The sequence below is a fragment of the Marmota monax genome, unplaced genomic scaffold, assembly GCF_021218885.2.
Source record: "Marmota monax isolate L192 unplaced genomic scaffold, Marmota_monax_Labrador192_F-V1.1 WCK01_AAM20220418_F8-fsc00166, whole genome shotgun sequence".
Lineage (NCBI taxonomy): Eukaryota > Metazoa > Chordata > Mammalia > Rodentia > Sciuridae > Marmota > Marmota monax.
Genome location: NW_026693344.1, coordinates 1,988,630 through 2,010,934, shown reverse-complemented (window position 1 = coordinate 2,010,934; position 22,305 = coordinate 1,988,630). Strand labels below are relative to the sequence as shown.

The following is a 22,305-nucleotide window of genomic DNA, read 5'->3' as shown; positions in this document are numbered from 1 at the left end:
AACTAAATTTCTTCAAAGAGGAAAATAATATGCCTTACAAAATAAACTGAAATCCAACAAGTCAAACATACATGGATCCATCCCAAAGTGAGGAGATCGTGTTGATCCTGAACACTGAATAATTCTTCTACATTCTCCACATCACAATAGTCTGGCCCAGCAGACTGCTTTGGCACGATCACGTGGGTAATAGTAAATTCATTATGTGTCTGAAAGACAATTAGTAAAAAGAACAGTAAATACTAAATAGGAAAAAATGGGAAATGTTTTGCCACAAGACTAAAGCTTTCCCTTACAACCTGGCTCCCCCCTCACCCTATACACTCCATCACAATTTAAAATGTCCCAAATATAAAAGTGGATTTTTTGCCCCAAGTTTTGAGAGCCAGTTGCTTAGAACTTGAAACCCACTTTTATAGTAGCAAATCTATTATAAATAGAAAATACCCTTCTGGGAAGTGGGGGTCCAGGACAATTTAGTTAATAAATAATATCTTGACAGATTTACAATGGATAAAATCAGAACAAAATAAGGGCAGGTTTCTTTGGAAGGAGAGATGCTAGTTAAATAATTTTGTAGTGTTACTAAAGTGCATTTCTAAGAGTTATGCAGATTGATGGTTTGGGTTTTATTTTATTAATTATATTTAATTTCTCTAAAAAACTTATAAACTTTCTTCTAGTATTGAGAAGACTCACTATTATTTCCACAATGAAAATAATATATTGGCTTTCACAGTTACAGAATAAAAGATAAATTATCCCCCTTAGGTAAAAGATAAGAGCTGAAGTGAGGCTCCCAGGTGGTGAGAGATCCTCAGCCAGAGGCCCAGAGTGCAGAGTCACTGGTGGTGAGAAGCTGTCTTGCCCAAGGCAGGTTGGCATGTCCATCCATCCCCAGCACTATCCTCTCCCTAGCCTTAGGACCTTCCTGCCAGTTGGGCACTGCTCCTTCTGCCTTGATTACAACTGTTCCTTCCATTCCACCCAGTCCTTTCAGGGCTGCTGGATTTACTCTTCAGGCCTAGCTTCAAAATCACTCCTCAGGGAAGCTCATCTCCACATCCCTGCCCACAAGGTCAGGTTCCCCAGTTACACATTCCCTTGATAGCCTGCGCTTCCATCAAGAGCACTCAGCCCCACTTAGTCATCTGTCTGATTCTTTACAAGCAGGGACCAAAGCTGTTGCAGGCTGCTGAATGAATGCTTAGCACAGTGCTGGCACATACACTTAGTAAATGTCTGAGGCAGATGGAATGAATAATGAATGAATGAATCAACCAATCAATCACACCAAATACAACATAAGATGTAGGAGAGGAAGCTTCCACAGCCCTCAACCCCCTGAAGGACAACCAAGGTGACTGTGGGTGGGAAATGATGGTCACTCACTGCTCATCACAGGTGGCTTCCCCTTTCCTGGTGGAAAGAGATGATTAAACACTGGAAGTCAGCAGGAGGATGAGAGTTGAATAAAACATATTGTTCAAGCAATAATTTTGAGGACTGAAAATGTGCCTGCATCCAGAAATTTAAACTGATACCCAGAGGAAATTACAAAAAAAATGCTTCCAAAGACACATTGCTCATCTTTGTTGTGGTAAGAAACCAAACCCATCCTCGCTTAGCTCCTTCTATTTTGACATTGCCCTTTATCACATACTTCTGGTAACATTTCCATAATAAAATAGAGCCACTGCTTATAGATCTTGGTTTGCCAAAACTATTGCCTTAAACCAAAGAAAACAACAAAATTCCAGTTTTATTCCACATGTATCTGAAAAACAATGGCAGGGTACCTGCCATAGATGAGAATAGGTAGAAAGTCAATTATATGAACACAAGTGAAACTAATGATGGTAAAGGAAATATGATGTAGCAAACAAGATGAATCTGGAAATCTGAATACTTGTGATCTTCTATTAACAAAGATTTAATTTATGGCTTGGTAAATTATTTCAAACAGGCCTTTATGTAGAGCCCCTGAAATTTTCCAATCCATTTTCTCAGATTATTCCATGAAAAATGGTTGTATTTTTAGGAGATTAATATTTTAAGGCTAATTTATTATATTTACAGCCCTTAGCATGTTTTTATTCTGCTCTGCAGATCACAAGGAAGCCCTACTACTATTTGAAAAATCATGTGCAGATAGATCTAGAAAAAAAAAAACATACCAGCTTTCCACAAAGTATTCCACAGGTTTCTATTCCTCTTATGGTATTAGATTCAGCTAGCAGCAGAAATTTGTGGCAAAGATCTCTTGATAAGACTACACATCTCAGTCCTTCAACCACTAAATCTAAGATACAAAAAAGGAGAAAAAAACGAAATACAAATCTTCACTTTCCATGTTTTGTTTAAAAACTCTCAAAACATTGATTAGAAGAAAGGTAAAATTACATTTCCTACATAAATTATTTTATAAACAAAATAGTAAAGTGCAAGTACTTGTATATTTTTGTGCCCTGGAACAACTATCTTCCATGAATGTGTATGTTTCTTTTGGCACACAGCAAATATACCATTAAATAGATAGGATGTAGAAAATGCATCTTGTACCTTATAAGACATGGTATTAATATTCTTTTTTAAAGATTTTTTTTAAGATGAATGCAATATCTTTATTTATTTATTTTTTTAATTTTTATGTAGTGCTGACAATCAAACCCAGGACCTCACATGTTTGAGGCCAGCGCTCTACCACTGAGCTATAACCCCAGCCCCTGGTTTAATATTCTTTAATGTATTTACTATAAGTTGCTTATGTCCTAATGAAAATTTGTAAGCAAAAGCACATTTTTAAAAATGATCAGCAGCAAAGTAGCTAATTAAATAGTTGCCTATCATAACACTCTGAAAATGAGAACAGAAACTCACATCTGACAGTGTCTATCAGGAAGAGATCTCTTTTGATTTTAGAAACTTGCCAGCACTGATCTAACAATACTAAGCAGCACTAACTGTTGGCAGAAATGCATATGCCGTTTGGATTTTAGCTGTTTATGTGTATGAGACCCTCTCAGCACAGGGATAAGGCTGAACATCCCTGGAATTAACATTTTATTATTGAGCAAAAATCTGGATAAGAGATTTACTCAGCAGCTTCCTTTCTTCTCTGGGTAAGTGTTTACCTTAAAAACATATGTGCTTCTTGATTAAAACACATGGAAGGAAAAAAATGCTTGGAATTCTCAAAATTCAGTCCTACAGAGTTTGCCCTATCATTGGGCATGTTTCCTGAAATTTAAAGGTAATATATAGTAAATGTCAGAGAGTGCTGAAAGGGTCATCTGCAATTCACACCATTTAATATAGGGATCCTACCACAATTAGTAATAAAATAAAGAGAGACCTTCCAAGATGCTACAGAAAAATGGTTCCATCAGGGAGCATCAGAGTCTTTGCAGGAAGCATGTCAGCACTTACTCTGAACAGCACTTAGAGTAGCTGCTGGCTTTAAGGCTCTATTCACAGGAGGAGAGTGGCTAGCATAATTGGTTGCATCACTTTTATTAGCTTGATCTGCGAATACATTCAGCAAGGAATTGTTCTGGTGTGCAGAAAAGCAGGACAGAGCACTTCCATCAATCTGCTCTGACAGTGAAGGGGTCTCCTGACTTCGCATCTGGCCTCGGGCTAACTCTTGCTTTTTGAGTTGATCTTCAAAAAACAGAAACTGCTCCGATTCCAGCTGTTGCTGGCGCATCTGAGCAATACGCCTCCTTTCAGCCTCTATCAATCTCTGATGCTCCAGCTTTTTGAGAATTTCGGCTTTATATTTGTTCTAAAAATGTGGATGCCATAAGAAAAAAAAATAAGTTAGTTCTCAAGACAAAACAAAATCATCAAACTGGGATGAGACAGCTTGATACCCTCACAAGGACACTCATGAAACACTAAGAAAAACACACATCACAGCAAAAGCCCCTTAATCTGATTAAGACAGCTGTTCTAAACCTACTTGTATTTTACCAGAGACAATCAGTTTCTGCCTTTCCCCAGTGCTTCTGAATATTGGAAAATCAATGTCAGGGTTGTTGACTCAGCTTGACTGGCCAGACCATATGGAACAAAATATCTCACCTCTAGATTGTATTGCTCAATCTAGTAGCCATTAGCCGCATGTGATTATTAAAATTTAAATTATTTGAAATTTTTTAAAAATTAGAAATTCAGTGTCTCAGTCACACTAGTCACATTTTAAGTACTCCACAGTCATATGTGACCCATAAATTGGTCAATTTCTTCTTTTGATGCCTGTCTCTTAGATATCATTATCATTTTCACTCTTTATTTAATAATGATCCAGGAAAAACCACCCTTTGGTGCCATGATTACATTATAGCCACAGGGTTAGCTGCTCTATCTACAATGTAATATTGACTGTAATGATTAAGAATCAAAATTACATTTCCAAGACCTTTATAATTAGATACATCAGAAACCACACACTGTTCCCTCTACTTCCTACTGCCTTTGTTCATCTGGAAAAAAAAAAAAACCCAGCCATCTGGCTCAAGGTTACATTGGCAAAAGTTGGTCAAAAGCGCTATTTAAATCTCTGCAGCAAATCTATTTTCTAATGCACTGCTTTATTAGATGTTGTAGGGAAAGAAAAATACCACATCTTTGGTGAGAGTGCTTAACTTGGACACCAACATAAATTTTTTACTGATTTCACATTACTGCATCTTTAATCTTTAATTTAAATGCTTATGACATTTGGAAAACATACAAGTGAAATTTTAAAAAAATATGCAAAGAAAACAGTCATGAAATAAATGTAGCAATTGACTTACTTTGCTTTGCAAATATTCTTGGTATTCTACATTATATTTCTTTAAAAGGTCCTTTTTCAATTCATCTGTCCTTGGGAATGCAATCTCCTTCAGTTTCTTTTAAAAATATATATACATATTGATTAGTAGGATTTTCAGTATGCTCGTTCCAATCATTAGCTGAGAAAGAAAAGCAGCTGGCATGTGTATTAGAAATCAAGACAAGAATAACCAAAGATAATGGCAGAAAAATAAATTTCTCCATTCTAGGGCTCCAAAATATAACTTTCAGCAGGGAAGTTTTTTTAAAAAAAGAATATATATATATTCCTTTGTTAGACTATTGACTCCATTGGTTAGATACATACTTGTTTAGGCAGGTGCCTTAAGGAGTAGGTAGAATCACACATTTTATATGTAAATCATGCAGCATCATAGACATTGGAGGATGTTTGATGGGTAGAGATTCCTAGACATGTCAGAGTGTAGAAGGCAGCTGAGTCACAATTCATAAGAATATATTTTAGGGCCTAATCATAAATCTACAGAATTAACATAGAGAAAGGATTGCGAAATCTGCATTTCAAACAACTTCCCCAGTGATTCTTAATGGCAGGAGGATCTGGGAAACCTGATATGGTCTAATCACTACTCTCCTTTTGGAGATGAGGAAACAAAGGCCTGGGGAGATTGTTGAGGGTCAGAAAACCAGCTAGTGGTCCAGTTAGGACTAGAACCCAAGTCTCCTGCCTCTAGGCAGGCTCTTCCACCAAAATTTCTCTTCTTGAATCCATTGTCATTCAATTCATTCATTAATTCACCCATTCATTCACCTATCCATTTATTTAACAAAGGCATAAACAAGAGAAATGTACAGAAGTTTTCTCCTACCAATAAAATGTGAACAACCCTCCATTAGAGGAAAAGAGTCACCTTGGCAGCCTGGGACTTTTGGTTTCCATACAAAACTCTCTGAGGCTAAATGAGCTGAGGGGAAATGCTATATGAAGACACAATAACATAGTGACTATAAACATTTTAAAAAATGTAGATAACCATTTGACAAAATCTGAGTTCTGCTTCCAGGTAGCCTCAGGCTTCATAGGACTGGTAGGAGACCCTTTATTCCATAATGTGATAACATAATTTTCAAAAGTCATCTAAACATTTCATGCTGTGATTTAATTCCTTATAAGAGCAACACAAACCATTTAGGAGGAATAAATGGGAAACACTGTACATGTTTATTCAAAAGGATACATTCTCAGCTAAAGATATTAAAGTGAATGTTTATGATAAATGCATTGCAACGATCTTTCTTTTCCTTGAGAATATTTAAGGCAGACCACCCTGTCAACATTTTATTTTTTAAAATATTTTTTAGTTATAGATGGGCATGATATCTTTATTTTATTTATTTATTTTTATGTGGTGCTGAGGATCAAACCCAGTGCCTCACATGTGCGGGGCAAGCACTCTGAGCCACAATCCCAGCCCCAACATTTTATTTTGCATAAGACCAGTTCTCTAAGAGGTAAACAGTCATGTGCCAATTATAGATGGAGACACATTCTGAGAAATGTGTCATTCAATGATTTTGTCATTGTGTGAACATTATAGAGTATACTTACACACAAACTAAGGCAGTTATGACATCACTAGGCAATATCACTTAATGGGACCACTGTCACACATGTGATCTGTGATGGACTGAAGCATCATTATGCAATTATGACTGTGGCTAGAACTTTGTGGCTGCCTTAAAAATCAATGTTGATTTTCAAATAGTTGGGTTCAGGGCTGTACAGATTAATCAAAACACAGGGAAATATATAACCATTCTCTCTGTCTCTGAGAGGAACTGTAAAATAATTCCTTCAACATGTCAGAAGGTGATTGAGCACATTCTTTGTCTTTCTTTTCCCCCCAACATCAATTAGAGACCTCACACTGGCTCAGTCATAATCATTAAATGTCTAAAAAGAAATCGAAACATCATGCCTAATGGAATGAATTTCTTGTGCTCAAACTCTCCAGAGGAAGAGATGGGGAGGAATAGAAACAGGAGGGAAATCAATAATGGATACTTATGGAGCATTTGATCCCACAGCAGAGAATTGATCCCACAATACCTTCATAATATCCTGCTTTTCAGGCACTGCACATTGTTGGTAATCTCGGTGGCTAGGAAGCTTTTCTACAAACAAGCTAGAGAAAGAAAAAACATATCCTTAGCATTATATAAAAGCAAAAGCCCAAAGACAGTGTTATGGTTACAGTGTTACGGACTTTTAGTGTTCCACAAAAAAAGCTCATGGTTGAAAGCATGGTCCTCATTATCGCAAGGTTCAGAGGTGGGGCTTGTAGGCAATGATTAAATGATGAGAGTTACAACCTTATCAGTGAATAAATCCATTTGATGGATTAACAATTTGAATGAACTACTGGGTGGTAACTGTAGGCAGACAGGGCGTGACTGAAAAAACTAGGTCACTAAGGGTGTGCCTTTGGCAATTACACCTTGTCCTTCCTCTCTCTCTCTCTCTCTCTCTCTCTCTCTCTCTCTCTCTCTCTCTCTCTCTCTCCTTCAGCCTTCCTCCACCAATCCTTCCACCATGATGCTCTGCCTCACCTGAGGCCCAGAGCAAATGGAGTCCAGTGAACATGAACCGAGTCTCTAAAGCTGTGAACCCCAAAACAAACTTTTCCTCCTCTAAGTTGTTCTTGTCGGGTATTTTGGCCACAGTAATGAAAAGTTGATTAACACAGATGGGAATGAGCATCCTTTTCAAAAATGACATGCTTAGTAACTTATCATTTAAAGTACAGACTTTTCATCTACCTTCTCAGTAAAGTTGGCATGGTTATTGTTTTGGCATTCTGGAGCAGTTAGACTCAGCAAATTAAGGACTGAGGCTAACAGGGTCAGAATACATTACTCCCTATATAGACCAAGTCACTTTGGTCTTTCCCAGGCCCTGGACACTTGATCCCACGAGAGCCCCATCTTTCTCATGTGTGTAAGAGTTTGGAAATATATAATCCTTTCTCACCCTTGAAAAAGACTCAACCAACCGCTCGTGAATCAGTAGCACCATCATGTATGAATCAAAACTCTTAAACTGAAAACCCAAAACTAAGAGAAATGACAACCTAAATCCCTAGTTGGTTGGGAGGTGTTAATTAGTAGTTAATTATTTGTCACCTCTTTTGGAGGAACAAGATACAGCAGAATTGAAGGTAAATTCATGAAAACCAGGTACACAGCTCTCAGATAAAGTGAAGACACTGTTTCCACAAGGGTGGGAATACTTTTTTGTGCACTGATGTGTCCCCAGCCTGAACTACAGTTTATAATAGTTACTGAATAAAAATTTGTAACATTATCACAATGGGCTAGAAATGTAATTTTTGACCAACCGTTACGTGGTATCTTGCAATTATTGATTCTATTGTTTACAGATCACATATACATATTTATCAACTCATTTCATCTGATTACAAGGCTATAGGGGAAAACAGGAATGGTAATATCCAATTGTCAAATGATAAAATTAAGACTTACAGAAGCTACAAAAAAGTTGTTAACTGCCTAAAACCTTATAAACAGAGTAAAATTAGACATTGAGAGCTGGAGGAACCTCAGAGATTTTCTTCCATTAAGTTCTTCATTCATAGATGAGGCAGTGAGGTTCAAGAAGCATAAGTGAAGTACAAATTATTGCACTGCTTACACTATAATTCAAGCATTCTAATTACTCAGTAACTCAAGGAAGGAATAGTGGCTTTTCCTTCTCACCACACTTGTGATTCCATAGGACTGTGTATAAAATGGAGAAAGTAAAATAAATATTATTCATTGGTAACATAGTTCAGAAACAAATATTTCTGGCAAGTCCTGGTTGTCAATGGTGGTAGGGAACCTTCAATTTCATAGTTATTGCTTATCTTTAACTCAGGTAGGGCAAAGATTTCCAACCACAACCATTCCTTAAATTTCCAAGTTAAATTCTATAGTTCACTAATGTAGAAATTTATAGATTATTATGTAAACCACTTTGAACTTTGCCCTTGGTAGAATCATGGAAAACAGTTTTAAAATATTTTCTTTTCAATTTCTGAAATGTTTTTATGGTAAGTCCCCAAATAAATTTGTGAAATTATAAGGTAAAGAAATACAAATGATAAAAAATGAAAGGAAATACAAATGATCTACAGAGTCATTATATACATGATCTAACTTATAGTGAGATTTTAAAAAGTCAAACTCAAGGAAGCAGAAAATAGAACAGTAGTCACCAGCAGTTGGAGATATGGAGGGAGTTAGGAGGTGCTGGTCAAAGGATATAAATTTCAGTTAGGAGGAGTAAGTTTAGGAGAGCCCATGTTCAACATGGTATTCATGTACTGTATAATTGGGAATTATCAAGAGAGTAGACTTTAAATATTCTTGCTATAAAAAAATGGCATTTGAGGTAATGAATATGTTAATTAGCTTGATTTAGTCATTTCACAATGCATATATATATATATGAACAGCCCTTTTCTGTATTATATTTAGAGACAGGGTCTCACTGAGTTTCTTAGGGCCTCGATAAGTTGCTGACCTGGCTTTGAACTTGAGATCCTCCTGTCTCAGCCTCCTGAGCCTGTGGAATTACAGGCATGCACCACTACACCGAGCTAACAGTAGATCCTTCTAACAATTAAGTCACTAAACCTGTATGAAAACTCAAAATCCCATTTCTGTTACCTCTTTTTTTAAATATTTTTTTTTAGTTGTAGATCAACACAATACTTTTTTTTTTTATGTATTCATATGTGGTGCTGAGGATCGAACTCAGAGCCTCAGATGCACTAGGCAGGCACTTTACCACTGAGCCACTACCCCAGACCCTTTCTGTTACCTCTTAACAAGGACATGTTACTAACATGACATTTTTACAGGGATGGCTATTTCGAGGTAGCCACTTTCATTCAACATTTTGAATACCCTTTTATAGATACAATTCTTACACAGCCCAATTGCCTTTTCTTTAAAGAAAAAAACTAAGGACTAAATGAAATGACTGTATCCTTACCCTGAACCACATCTTTCCTAAGTTCCCCAACTTGTCCCCTAGTCTCAACTCACCAAATCAAATTTTAAAAACTCTGATGGCATGTTCCAGGTGCTATGGATGGAGCTATACTACAGTTCCTCCTCTTAGAAACCTTACATTCCAGTGAGGGAAGAAAGGCATGAAACAAGAAATGTTACTTTTGAAAAGTGAGACATTCAGGTTTCCAGGCTGGCCTACGGAAAACCTGATCGCTCCCATCTAAGTCTCAGAGGTGTCTAAATGTCTTTCAGTAAACTTGTTACTAACTTTAAAACCTGGACATTTAATGTTTTTGCAAATAATAAAACTGGTTTGAATGTGAAAATTTCCTGGTACCCAATCAGCCACATCAAAATATCATGTAAGTATTTTTCCAATTTTCTTATTTTAAAGGCCTCCAACAAGACTTACGTTATAAATTTATTATAAAGAACAAAGGCATTTTCCAAGTTTCCTTCTTCCAAATACACAGATGCCATCCTCTCCATTTCTACTCCAGACCTGAAGTAGCGGCGTGGGGTGATGTCTTCACTGATGGTGATATTACAACCCAGCTTACTGAGGGCCCGGACTCGCTCTTCCGGGGTTAGGGAGACATCTGTATGGTCAGGCATGGCAGCTAACTTTTTCTGCAAAGCAAAATTGAAGTTTCTGATTATAATAAGAAATGAATATGACTGATTAGCAGATGTATTTTCTATAATAAAAACTGAAACCAAGAACTAAGGGTATCTTTTCATAAGAGTTAAAGATGTGAGCCTGGCACAGTGGTGCACATCTGTGACTTGGGAGGCTGAGGCAGGAAGACCACAAGTTCACACCCAGACTGTGCAACTTAGTAAGACTCTGTCACAAAATAGAAGATAAAAAGGGCTGAGAACGTAGCTCAGTGGCAGAACATCCCTGATTTCCATCCCGAGGACCACACACACACACACAAAAAAAAAAAAAAAAAAAAGCAAGAGAGTTAAAGATATGATCAAAACAAAATCTTTTTGCACCAAAAAACACACATCCAGTGTAAACATACATTTTTATTGGAGTAAGATTTCTTTTTCAGTTTCAAGGTACAATTATGCAGCAGTTCCTAGGTCTGTAAATATTTCATGTCATGTGAGGTAAAATACCATTGACCATCAATATACCCGGATATTTATATCCAGGTCATGCTGAGCAGGACCTGAGAGGAATTCCTGCCGTTGTAGGACTCATATCATTCTATCCTGAAGGATCTGAAGGAGGTAGCTTGGATTCAAAATTACTATGAGGATTTGATCTATTCCAGAATATATCTACTTTAAAAAGAAGCTTCCAGGGTCTCCCAAACATCTTCACTTAATAAAAAGAAAACAAACCAACCAACCAAAAAAAAAAAAAATTCCAATAAGTCCAACAGAAGCCTTTCCAAGCATTAAGAACCCCATCTCCATGTTGGTAAGTATAAAAAATTTAGAACTCCACATGAGAGCAATTATGCTGCTAATCAGTCCTTGACCAAGAAAATAACATACCAAATTACTAAAAAAAAACACATATTAATTACTATATTTGAATTTTATTAATAAATATATTTCTATCTAGAAATGCATATAGTAGGCATATTTAGGATAATTACTCAATTATTCAATAAGAAATTTGAGCTTGGGAAAGGCAAAAAAAAGAAAATTTTTTTCTATTAAGGGCCCTTTGCAACTTGAATTCATATCTCCCAATGTGAATGCAGCCATAAACAATAAGATAGAACTGAACCTGGCTGTATTCCAGGCAGTGAATTTAGCTGTGAGACCATACTTGATCTCCACAGGCTACCAGAGTGTCTGAAGGCCTGGTCCATACAACAGCAGCATCAGCTGCAAACTGGGCCTTTCTTTAAAATGCAAATTCCTAACTGGCCCCACTTGCATCTAAAACCTCAGGATCTCAGAAAGTGGACCAGAGAATATATGTTTTAACTAGGTTCCCAGGGGAACTTCCGCATGCTCCAATCTAGATCATTCTCCCATTATTTCATGCACCAAAACAGAGCTAACCCAATGCAAATTTAGCTGCCTGAGGCCTCTTTGGTCTGTTAAGGGTAGGTTGTAAGTCTGACTGTAGTGTGGGCAGAGTATTTGACGAATATTTGTAAAATGCTATGAAAGAAATCAAGGTAGAAACCATTTAGTTATGAATTACTGATTCAACTTTCATGGGTAGAGTGCAATGGATTAGACTTTTAGAGTTTTTCCAATGCCATTTGGTCTACTTTGGTGTTAATTTTATAGCAAATAGAACTCCAGGGATCTGAAATGACTCTTGCTTCTAAAGGCTTAATATATAACCAGAGAGCCATAAACTTGCTTCTCAAGGTTCCATAAATCAGAAGCAGGCCTTGCCTTTCACATCTGCTGTTACTCTTCTGACCTGCCCTGGAGCATGGTGGGTGGAACCTCTTTCCCAATCTTTCTTCCCCAGGGAAGCTATTGGGGCCTGAGCTTCCTCTCCCTGAGGGTCTACAGCTCCCTTTTCAGTGGCAGAGTTGAAACACCTGGTCAATTTAAGGCAGAAGCAGTAAGAAGAATCTCCCACATGCTCTAGTGGAGAGAAAACTTCTGATCCAAGTTACTAATAATAAAGGGAACATGCAATTTTGATCCTCACCTGGTACTTTTTAATCTATGATTACTTGGTCAGAATTCTAAAAGGTATGACTGGCAGTGACACCAAAACTCAATCCCTTCCTAGCATCATGTCAAATTAAAGCATACTTCCTTCAATAGATAACAGGTATTGAAATATAATTAGATAGCGGGAATTAGTTCTAGTGTTCTAAAGTAAGGTAACTATAGACTATTATTATATATTTCAAAATAATTAGAAAAGAAGAACCCAAAAGTACCCAGAAAAGTGTCACAGAAATGATAACTATTTAAGGAGATGAAAATGCTAATTATCCTGATTGTATCATTATCCCTACTTCAATTGAATTATCAAACTATACCTTATAAATATGTAAAAATATTCTATGACAATTAAAAAATAAGGTACAAGTACTTAAAAAAAAACACACAATGATCCACACCCTGTTATGCTGTTCTTTTAATCTCTGAAGAACATGGCAATTTCAGAGAAACTCTTGGAGGTTTTCCCATATCAGAGACAGGAACCTGAAACTCAGGGAGTGAGTGTGCAGAGGCTTCCAACTGAGATGTCTCCAACACTATTGCAATCCACCCACTTCCCCTAATTATACTCACTTATAAAGCTCAACAAATGAAAATACTGTTATTCAACCACAGATAATTGCCTCTATGACATCACAAAATAACTGGGGGAAAAAAACTATAAAAATTAGAGCATTTTCTAAGTGGGGTTTCTGGTTTCCCATACGTGTAAGAGTGATTTGCCCACATTCATTACTGTACAGTCTGCCGAGTCTTAGTTATATCTGTATAAATGTTTCCCTTCAAAACTCCTTGGAGTTTTAAAAGGAATCATTTTCCATTCATCTCTGTTCCCTAGGATGAGGCATATTCCCTGAAGCAGAGCTGATAAATCCATAAATGTATAAAATAAAACAGAAAAAGTGGGGCTGGGGTTATCAGTCAGTGGCAGGTAATATGCCTAGTACACATAAGACCCTGGGTTCTATCTCTAATACCAGAAAAGCAGGAAAAAAAAAAAGAAAATGAGAGACAGACAGAATAAGAAAGCAAGGGAGAAGGAAGTAAGGAAGACAGAAAAGGAAGTAACAAAGCTATTTTTAGATTATCTTTTTCCCTAAAGATAAAAATAAAATTGATCTATATAACGTTTTGGAAAAAGCATGTAAGACACACTATGAGGATGATTCCTTCCTCTGCAAAGATGGACATGGGGCAAACCTTTATTATTCCCAACACAGGGTCAGCAAATAAGTTCCTGCAAAGTAAGTCCTTATTTCTCAAAAATGCTCTGAAAATAACTAAGCCTCTGTGAAGGACTTTCTTGAGGCTGAGAAAAAACATTAGGTCACAACCTATTTTGATGCAAGATCCAGGCCTTCTATTTCACTGTTTGGGTGTGATGGGGTGTTAGCACACTGTTGCTTACAGGGCTACTTCTATAGGGTTGCCAGGCATGGGTAGCGAAGAGAGTCAGGAGTAAAGTAAGTATCACTTCCATCTATCAAGCCATCGTGGTAGGCTGGGAACATGGAAAATATTGTCTACAATTTTCATAAGGCACAAATAATTTTCACAGAGATTATACACACTCTTCTAAGGTATTGCCAGAGAAGTATGTGTATTGCTGAGCCATAAGGGAAAAAGTGAGAGGAAGAAGAGTTTCAAGAATGCAGATATTTACAGGAGGATCCCAAAGCAAAGCTGGAGTGTTAAATCAAATATGTTTTCCTCAGCTATTAGCATACATGGTAAGACTCCCAATTTTCATCTGTAAAGAGACGGAGGCACAAAGAGCTTTAACCGCTGTGATACCACTCTCAAGTTCTCTTCAGTGTTTTTTCAAAGGACTACACTGGTAGAATCTACCTTAATTAAAAATCTTATACTTTTGTAGTGAAAAAAAAATTATTTTTAAGTCTTGTGAAGATGGCTTTATTAGTCACTTCCTCAAAGGAGACTGCTGGCCGCACAGATGCATGAAAAACTACAAGTGCTGAACTTCTTAAAGCAACTGTGACTCACTTCACATTTGTTTGGGCCCGTTTCTGTTCTTCATTTTGGGTTTTCCAACCATATGTAAAGCATCAGCTGCTGCTACCTACCAGAGAATTCAGAGTAAATGGCTGTTCCATGTTGTTCTGTCTACAAAAAGGGAAGGTGTTCACTGTTTCTTCTCAATCACTTCATCTGTTTCAAAGACAAAAGCAGAGCTAAGGTTATTTGTGGAGAACCCAAGTCCCAAATTCCAAATAACATGTTCAAAAAAACATCAACACATTGAAATAATTTACATAACCAGAGTGTTTAGAGAGGCTTTTGGAAATCTGGTCAGGAAAATACAAAATCGTAGGCGGTTATGTTTTCTTGAAGCTGTACATTCAAAGTGGAGGTGTGAAGGGAATTAATATTTGATGAGCACCCAGGATGAAGTTGCTGGGTGTTATTTTATTTAGAACCCTATGCTTGGATATAAAATAGGTTCAGTTTCTTCAAAGGAAGAAAGAAGAATTTTGTGGTTAACAGCATGAACTCTGGGGCAATGGACTCTTTACCTAGGTCACAGGGTCTAAACTCAGTTTAGAGTTGTGGTAGGCAGGAGTCTTAGAAGGCTCTGTTATTTCTGCTCCTTGGAAACAATGGGTTTGTTTAATCTCCTTCCCTCAGGTACGGACAAAACTTTGTAGCTGGCTTCAAACCAAGAGAACATGACAAAGGCGATGCTATTACTCCCATGATTATGTTACATTATATGGCACAAGTGAAGAGATATTGCAGAGATATTGGGGACCCTGATCAGTTGATGCTCAAATAATCAAGAGAGGTTATCCTGGGTGGCCCTGACCTAATGAGGTTAGATCTTTCAAAGGAGATGCTCTTTTGCTGGTATAGAAGATCCAAATGCCACAAATTACACAGCCACTAGGAAATTAATTTTGCCAATAATAACATGAACTTTGAAGAGAAGCCCAAACCTCAGATGGACCCCAATCCATGGTCCACACCTTGACCCCTGCCTTGTGAGATGGTGAGCAGAGGACTCAGGGAGGCTGGGCCCTGATACCTCACCCACACAACTGTGGGATTATAAGCATATTGATGAGATCATGGAAATGTGTGAAGTAGCAATCCAAAATCAATATGCTAGCTGCATGCCCATTGGTAAGTTAGATAGCCTTTCTGTGCATTTGTAAAATGAAGAAGTAATAGTCAATTTTATAAATGTTAGCTATTATTAGAATCTTTACTTTGCCATTGAGGAAACTGAGGCTCAAAGGTGTGAAGTGATACCCAAGTTCAAATATCGACTCAGTGAGTTCCTTCCTTTTTATGCTAATGCACATCAATCTCTGTATCACCATTTCCCACTTCTTCTAGATTTCTTTTGTCCTTTATAACCCACTGAGTCACTGAGGTGACTCTGGACATGTACCTTCTCCTCACTCATTTCCTCATTTAGGAACCAGGGAAAGGAGCCTACATTCTCTTAAATTATAACATTGTTATTCTACAAATCTAACATTGTTATTCTACAAATCTCTTAAGTAGATCAATGAGCCCCTCCAGGCTATTTTTGGCCCAAGTCCAAGGCTGAGAAACCCTTCAAGGAAAGTCACTTATCTCTTCTCCCTCATTATCTGCACCATCCCTGGAGTTAACCTAAGCCCCAAGCCTGCAGGTTACAAAAATATTCAAGAAAGAAACGACCTGGAAAGAGCCAGAGCTTGAGTTGAACAATTCTGGCAGCAACCAACTGGGGATTACCACTTCTCAGTGATAAGAAGTTAACAAGAAAAAAAAAAAGATATTAAGAGTTAAAAATGGGGCTAGAGTTGTGGCTCAGTGGTAGAGCACTTACCTAGAATATGTGAGGTACTGGGTTCAATTCTCAGCACCATATACGAATAAATGAATAAAATAAAGGTCCATCAACAACTAAAAATATTTTTTAAAAAAAGAGTTAGAGACAGAATAAAAAGGAAATACTGACTAGTCATTGATTAGGGTCTTGTAAAGAGTAGAATTATTTTTTTTAAAAACCACTCCAAGCCAGGAGTGGTGGTGTATGCCTGTAATCCCAGAGGCTTGGAAGGCTGAGGCAGGAGGATCGTCCGTTGAAAGCCAGCCTCAGCAACTTAGTGAGGCCCTAAGTAACTCACCAATACCTTGTCTATAAAAAAATATTTTAAAAAAGGCTGGGGGTGCTGGGGTTGTGGCTCAGGGGTAGAGCACTTGCTTAGCATGTGAGAAGCCCTGGGTTCGATCCTAAGCACCACATAAAAATAAATAAATAAAATAAAGTTATTATGTTCAACTACAACTAAAAATAAATATTAAAGAAAAAAAAAAGGGCTGGGGATATAGCTCAGTGGTTAAGCGACCCTGGGTTCAATCCCTGGTACAAAAAAAAAAAAAGTTCCTCTGACCCATAACATAGAACAAATAATTTTAAATGTTGGAAACACAAAGACAATTATTCAGCTTCCAAACAATACTTTGAGAAGCACTATATTTGATAATGGACCACACAGGATTCTTAACAAAAGGCAAAGACAATGGCTTTTGAATTCATGGAAGGATAATGAAAAGATCACATATTTCCAGAAGAACCAGAAAAATGGGGGATGGTGAGGTTACAATTTCAGGAACATTAGCCCAAATCACACAGAAGCACTGGTCTGGTGAAAACCCCACCGCTATCTCTGTTGCCAAGGAGCAGGGGAGTCTGAAGCTTGTTCCACCAGTTTCCACAACTCTATCGGGAATTGTTGCCATGGTATCATCGTGCAGCTGCCTAGCATTTCTGCATGTCCCTAGTTTCTATCTCACAGAATGACATGGAGGTGTCTGACTGGTAGTGCCTAGGTCATATGCTTACAGCCTGGCTGCAGAAGCGATAGAATATCCTGACATCTCCAGCACTTTTCATTTCTAGAAGAGGATATGGGATGTGCCAAGTGAGAAAAGGGGGATTTGGGGCAGAGTGGCCCAAAACAATAAGCATGCACAAAAATAAACTCATAAAATGTAATGAGCTTCTATAAGTATAAAATGTTTAGTTCATCCTGAACACCTGAATGGATTAAACTATTATAGATAAAAAAAATTCACTATTAATTTGCACACATAAATTATTATCCAGTAATAATGAAAACCAATGCTTCCTAAATATAAAACGCAAGCACTTCCTAAATATAAAACATTGGTCAGTTGACTTTTTTTTTTTTTTTTTTTACTTTGCTGGGGACTGAACTCATAGCTTCGAGAATGTTAGGCAAGAACTGTACCACTGAGCCACACTTGTTTTATGAACAACTAATTATGTGACAACATCTAATCCTGACACTTCAGTTGTAATATAAACAATTATCAAAATCAATATTATATTCTCTGGATTGGAGACTCTCAAAATATGGCCCAAGTCTTTCCAGATCCTTTAGGGGAGTCTAAAAGGTCAATATTATTTTCACACAATTATTGAAACATTATTTGCTTTTTTAACATCAGTCTCTCATAGTTGTATAGTGGAGATTTCCAACAGTTAATGGAATGTTTACTGGTATACTCATTTAATATTTAACTTTAATACAGTAATAATAAATACATATAACCTACATAACAAAACTTTTCAGTATCTTTAGTAAATTTTTTAAAACTTTTTTTAGTAGTGGATGGACACAATACTTTTATTTATTTATTTATTTATTTATTTATTTATGTACTGCTGGGAATCGAACCCAGTGGTGCCTCACACATGCTACGCAAGCACTCTACCACTAGCACAATCCCGGCTCTTTAGTAAATTTTAAGGGGACAAAAAGTTTGAAAACCCCTGCTCTAAGACCAACACTACAGACTCATCACGCAATGTTGAGTGAACCAGAAATAAAGTAGGCCATGAGACTAATAAAACAGGAAAAATGAATGGCAAGTATCACCTGCCATGTGTGCTACTAGAGTTTGCTAAAATAATTACAAAACTGAAGCAGTGAATACGGTAAGGGATACCTTACCTCATAGAAACTGCAACCCACAAGTGCAAAGCTTCCCATAATACCTATTCTTTCTTTCTGATTAAGTGCTTAATTTTTAGCTAATATATAGCTGCCCAACTAAAACCCACATTTTCCATCCTTCCGTTGAGTGAGGAATGGCCACATCACTAAATTCTGGGCAACAGGGCGTGAACAGAGTGGTACCATCTAGATCCTGCCCTGCAAAAAAAGGGCATGGCCTTCTCCACCCACCCCTTCCCCTCCTGCCAGCTGCCATGTACACACAAAGGTGAAACATGTTGGGTCATGAGGATGAGCCAAGGCAAAACAAGAAGAAAAAAGGAGCACCTTAGTTTGCCTACACTCAGACCATTAGGAGAGAAATAATTTATATCTTATTTAATACTTCGAGTTGCTTTAGTCAACTGGACCTGTGTCCTGATAAAAGCAGCAGGTTTAACCTAGAAAGGGTGATTCAGAAGAGCCCACAGGGACTAGGGTCAGTACTGATAAGGAAAACACACATTCTCTACTGCCTCTGTACCTTTGCCCCAGGTACAGGAAGTAACAGAAATAACTCCTCCCTCTTCTCTCAGCTCACCTACATCCTGCCCGACCTTTATCAACATTTAAAACTTGTAAGATTTTCATATAAAAATTCAGATTTCCAGATTCTCCTAAAAGGGGTGTGTGGGGGGGTTCTAGCACACACACACACACGCACACACACACACACCCAGGCCTAGGGCTGAGCACCTGAAATAATTATTCCAGCAGTGGATCCACAAATAGAATGTCAAGCCTCCGATGAAGAAATGGAAGGCATTTTCATCTATGCTCTCCTCTTCTAGCAGGAGGAAAGGCAAACAACCTGAGTACCATGATTATAAGTAAAAGGTACTTCAGGAAAGGAAGTAATCCTTGTGACATTAACAGCACAGGAGAACTGGCACGAAGCTGGCAGAGCGTCTCCTCTAATTCCTCACACTTCAGCAACCAACATGGGGAAGACTGGTTGAAGATGACTTCAAGGGCTAAATATAAAGTGCACAGTGCAATTTAGAGAATCAGAAATATACTGAAGCAGAAAGTCAAAGGCAGATGGAAAGTATTCAATGTCACGCAAGAATAAAATATAACTCCTTTTTCAAAGCAGAGGTCCAGTACACTATGGAAATGCCAAGTGCAAACTCAGCCCTGCAGTCAGACAAGCCTGGCTGTGAGCTTGGTCTATTCCTAGCTTGCCTATGATGCCTTCTTCCTGAGCACCTCCCAGGCTTACCCTCCTTCACAAATGGTCCCCCTTCATCCCACTCATAGGGGCTTACAACCAACATTCATCAGAAATGCCTGATTTAATTTCAACCTGATTCCCTAAACTTCACCCCAGAACAGCCCATTTTCTTGAGATTTGATGACATCTGAGTGACAGCCATGATACCTGTAAGATACCTTCTGGAGGCTCATTTTGCTTTAGAGTTTCTGCCTTCTAGTTTTTATCTCTAACCCATTCCTCATCGTAGCTTTCAAAGACCACCACTTTCTTCTTTTAACTGACCTTTCTCATGTGTAAGGCAGCATTTGCTTCCTGCCAGGACTGGAAACCTGGGTGTCATAACCCTGTGCGTTCACAATAAGCACATGGAGCTCAACCCCTGTCCCTGGGGCCCAGCTGACAAGTAGTTTCCAGAACCAAGTGAGCAGCCAGCCTGTCCAAAGGGGATGAGATAAAACTATGGCTATTGGGTCGCAATTGTCTCAAGTCCCCCAAGAGACTATGGAAGAACTTCTATGATTCTGCTCTTTAAAACAAGCAACAAATAATGCCAAGATTGAACAGAGAAGATATCTGATCTAGTGCAGTGCCTATTTTTTGGCCTTAATTTACCAAAATTTCCTTCTTTTTTTTTTTTTTTTTGTGGAGCTAGAGGTGAAACCCCAGTACCTCATAGGCAACATCCCCAGCCCAATTTGGTGAATTTTTTCATCCTTAATTTTTCCACCACCACCATCCCCTTTTTGTTTTGGTTGAGCTCCTGACCCATTTTCATACATAAAGTAATATTTTCTGGAATACAGAAAGGAGACTACCAAACAGTGAACAGTCTCCTTGGAGACCATGTACTGAATGAAGAGCTGGCACCACCATTACCCAGCTATGTCCTTTGCTCCCTGAGTGCCATGGTGACCTGGATAAGCAGGTGTGATCTGCCAGCAGGGGAGGGGTGAGAACACCTTATGCCACTTTCTGGTGTCTCACTTCTAAATTGGCCAAACCAACAGTCATTCTCTGGTTACAGAATTCATGTCTTCCAGGAAGAACACCCTGCAGTTTACTTAGTTGGCAATACTTAAAGGAAATCGTTGTAACCTAGGCCGTGGGCTGTGCTGACCTAATCTGATTTAGATAAAGGGAGGTAAAGGGCTATTCCCATGCTTTAAATGACAGGTACAAAGAAGACTCTCCTGAGTCACACTGTTACAGATTGAACCCGCTGTAGGGAAAAAAAGATCAAGGCCCATCCTTGTCTGTCCATTTTGAAAGAGTCTAAAAATTCAGACCTGAAAACAAAGACGATTTTTGAATTTTCTATATTAATCTGTATTACCTACCAATCAGAAATGTGCTATGACCAAGACTGATAATTTATCTGTACTAAAATATTGGCAGGATAAAAATTAAACTTGCACAACTATAACTTGTCAATCTATAACTAAAAATTAAAATTATAAAAAATAGTCTGACTTGAAAAGTCAGTAACATATCCTTAATATACTTTCCAAAGAACAAAGAGAAAGTCTCCAGTGCAATAAAAAAGACATTGAGCTGAATGAAAATGAAAAGATAAAATCAAAATGCATGGGGGAAATATACAACTTGACCAGAATATTAGAAATAGTTTTTATTGCATATAAAAGCTTCTGGTTTGATGAGGGAATATTCAGAGGCGAAATGATTAGATTATGACAGCCGTAACCTAATATGCCCATCCTAGTTTAAATGGACTAAGTGGTAGGTGGGGCATGGTTGGAGGAGATGGGTTGTTGAGGTCATGCCCTGGAAGGGTTCATCTTCCATGTAGCCCCTTCCCCTCTCTCTCTGATGCATCCTTCTACCATACCCTTCCACCATAATGTCCTGCCTCACCTTGGGCTCCCCACAAAATGGACTTGACCTACCTCTAAACCTGTGAGCCAAAATAAATTTTCCCTCCTATAAGTTGTTTTTATTGGGTATTTTGGTCACAGGGATGCAAAGCTAACTAACACAATGAGTATCTATTAAGGGCCAGGTTCTCATCTCTTACCTCTAGAGGAATATTCAGGATACACATTCAGCAACAGGCTAGTTTAGATTTGATCTGATCAGCAAGAATGCAGTTGCTACAGAAAAGAGTATTAAGTAAACCACTCCTGATATTTGTTTTAAATTATTTTGAGCAAATCTAGGCTACCCTAAGGGCAATGGAGTCATACGTTTGGCCATAAAAATACTGTTTTGCATAGTGCAATACAAAATTTTTATTCTGATACCAGGATGAAGTGACTGGGTCCCCTAAGCACCAAGAACTCAGGTTTTAGGTCTACAAACATCTCTGGGAGAATCCAGGTTTTCCCACTAGGGAAGCCTACTACATCCTATTTATCCCTTTTGTTCAACTTATTTTCATCCTTTAAAGGAAGACAATAATACTTAGCCAGAAGAACTCAAGTGAAGTGCAAGTCAAGTGTATAAGAAATTCCATTATAGTCCCCAGGTTTCAGGGAGGAAACAAAGAAAATC

The 22,305-nt window shown here is 37.9% G+C and overlaps 1 protein-coding gene across 5 annotated transcripts in view; it reads right to left on the bottom strand.

Annotated features, from left to right (window-relative positions):
- Positions 1 to 22,305, bottom strand: part of Stambpl1 (STAM binding protein like 1) — a 44,092-nt gene that overhangs the window by 6,446 nt on the left and 15,341 nt on the right. For all 5 annotated transcript variants that reach the window (XM_058583237.1, XM_046456780.2, XM_058583234.1 and 2 more), the window contains 7 exons: positions 14,631 to 14,715; positions 10,295 to 10,512; positions 6,914 to 6,989; positions 4,803 to 4,898; positions 3,430 to 3,787; positions 2,178 to 2,302; positions 72 to 209 (listed from right to left, as the gene is read on the bottom strand). In XM_058583237.1, coding sequence (XP_058439220.1) covers positions 72 to 209; positions 2,178 to 2,302; positions 3,430 to 3,787; positions 4,803 to 4,898; positions 6,914 to 6,989; positions 10,295 to 10,512; positions 14,631 to 14,660 — 1,041 coding nt within the window. In that variant the 5' untranslated portion in view covers positions 14,661 to 14,715. The remainder of the gene's footprint in view (positions 1 to 71; positions 210 to 2,177; positions 2,303 to 3,429; positions 3,788 to 4,802; positions 4,899 to 6,913; positions 6,990 to 10,294; positions 10,513 to 14,630; positions 14,716 to 22,305) is intronic.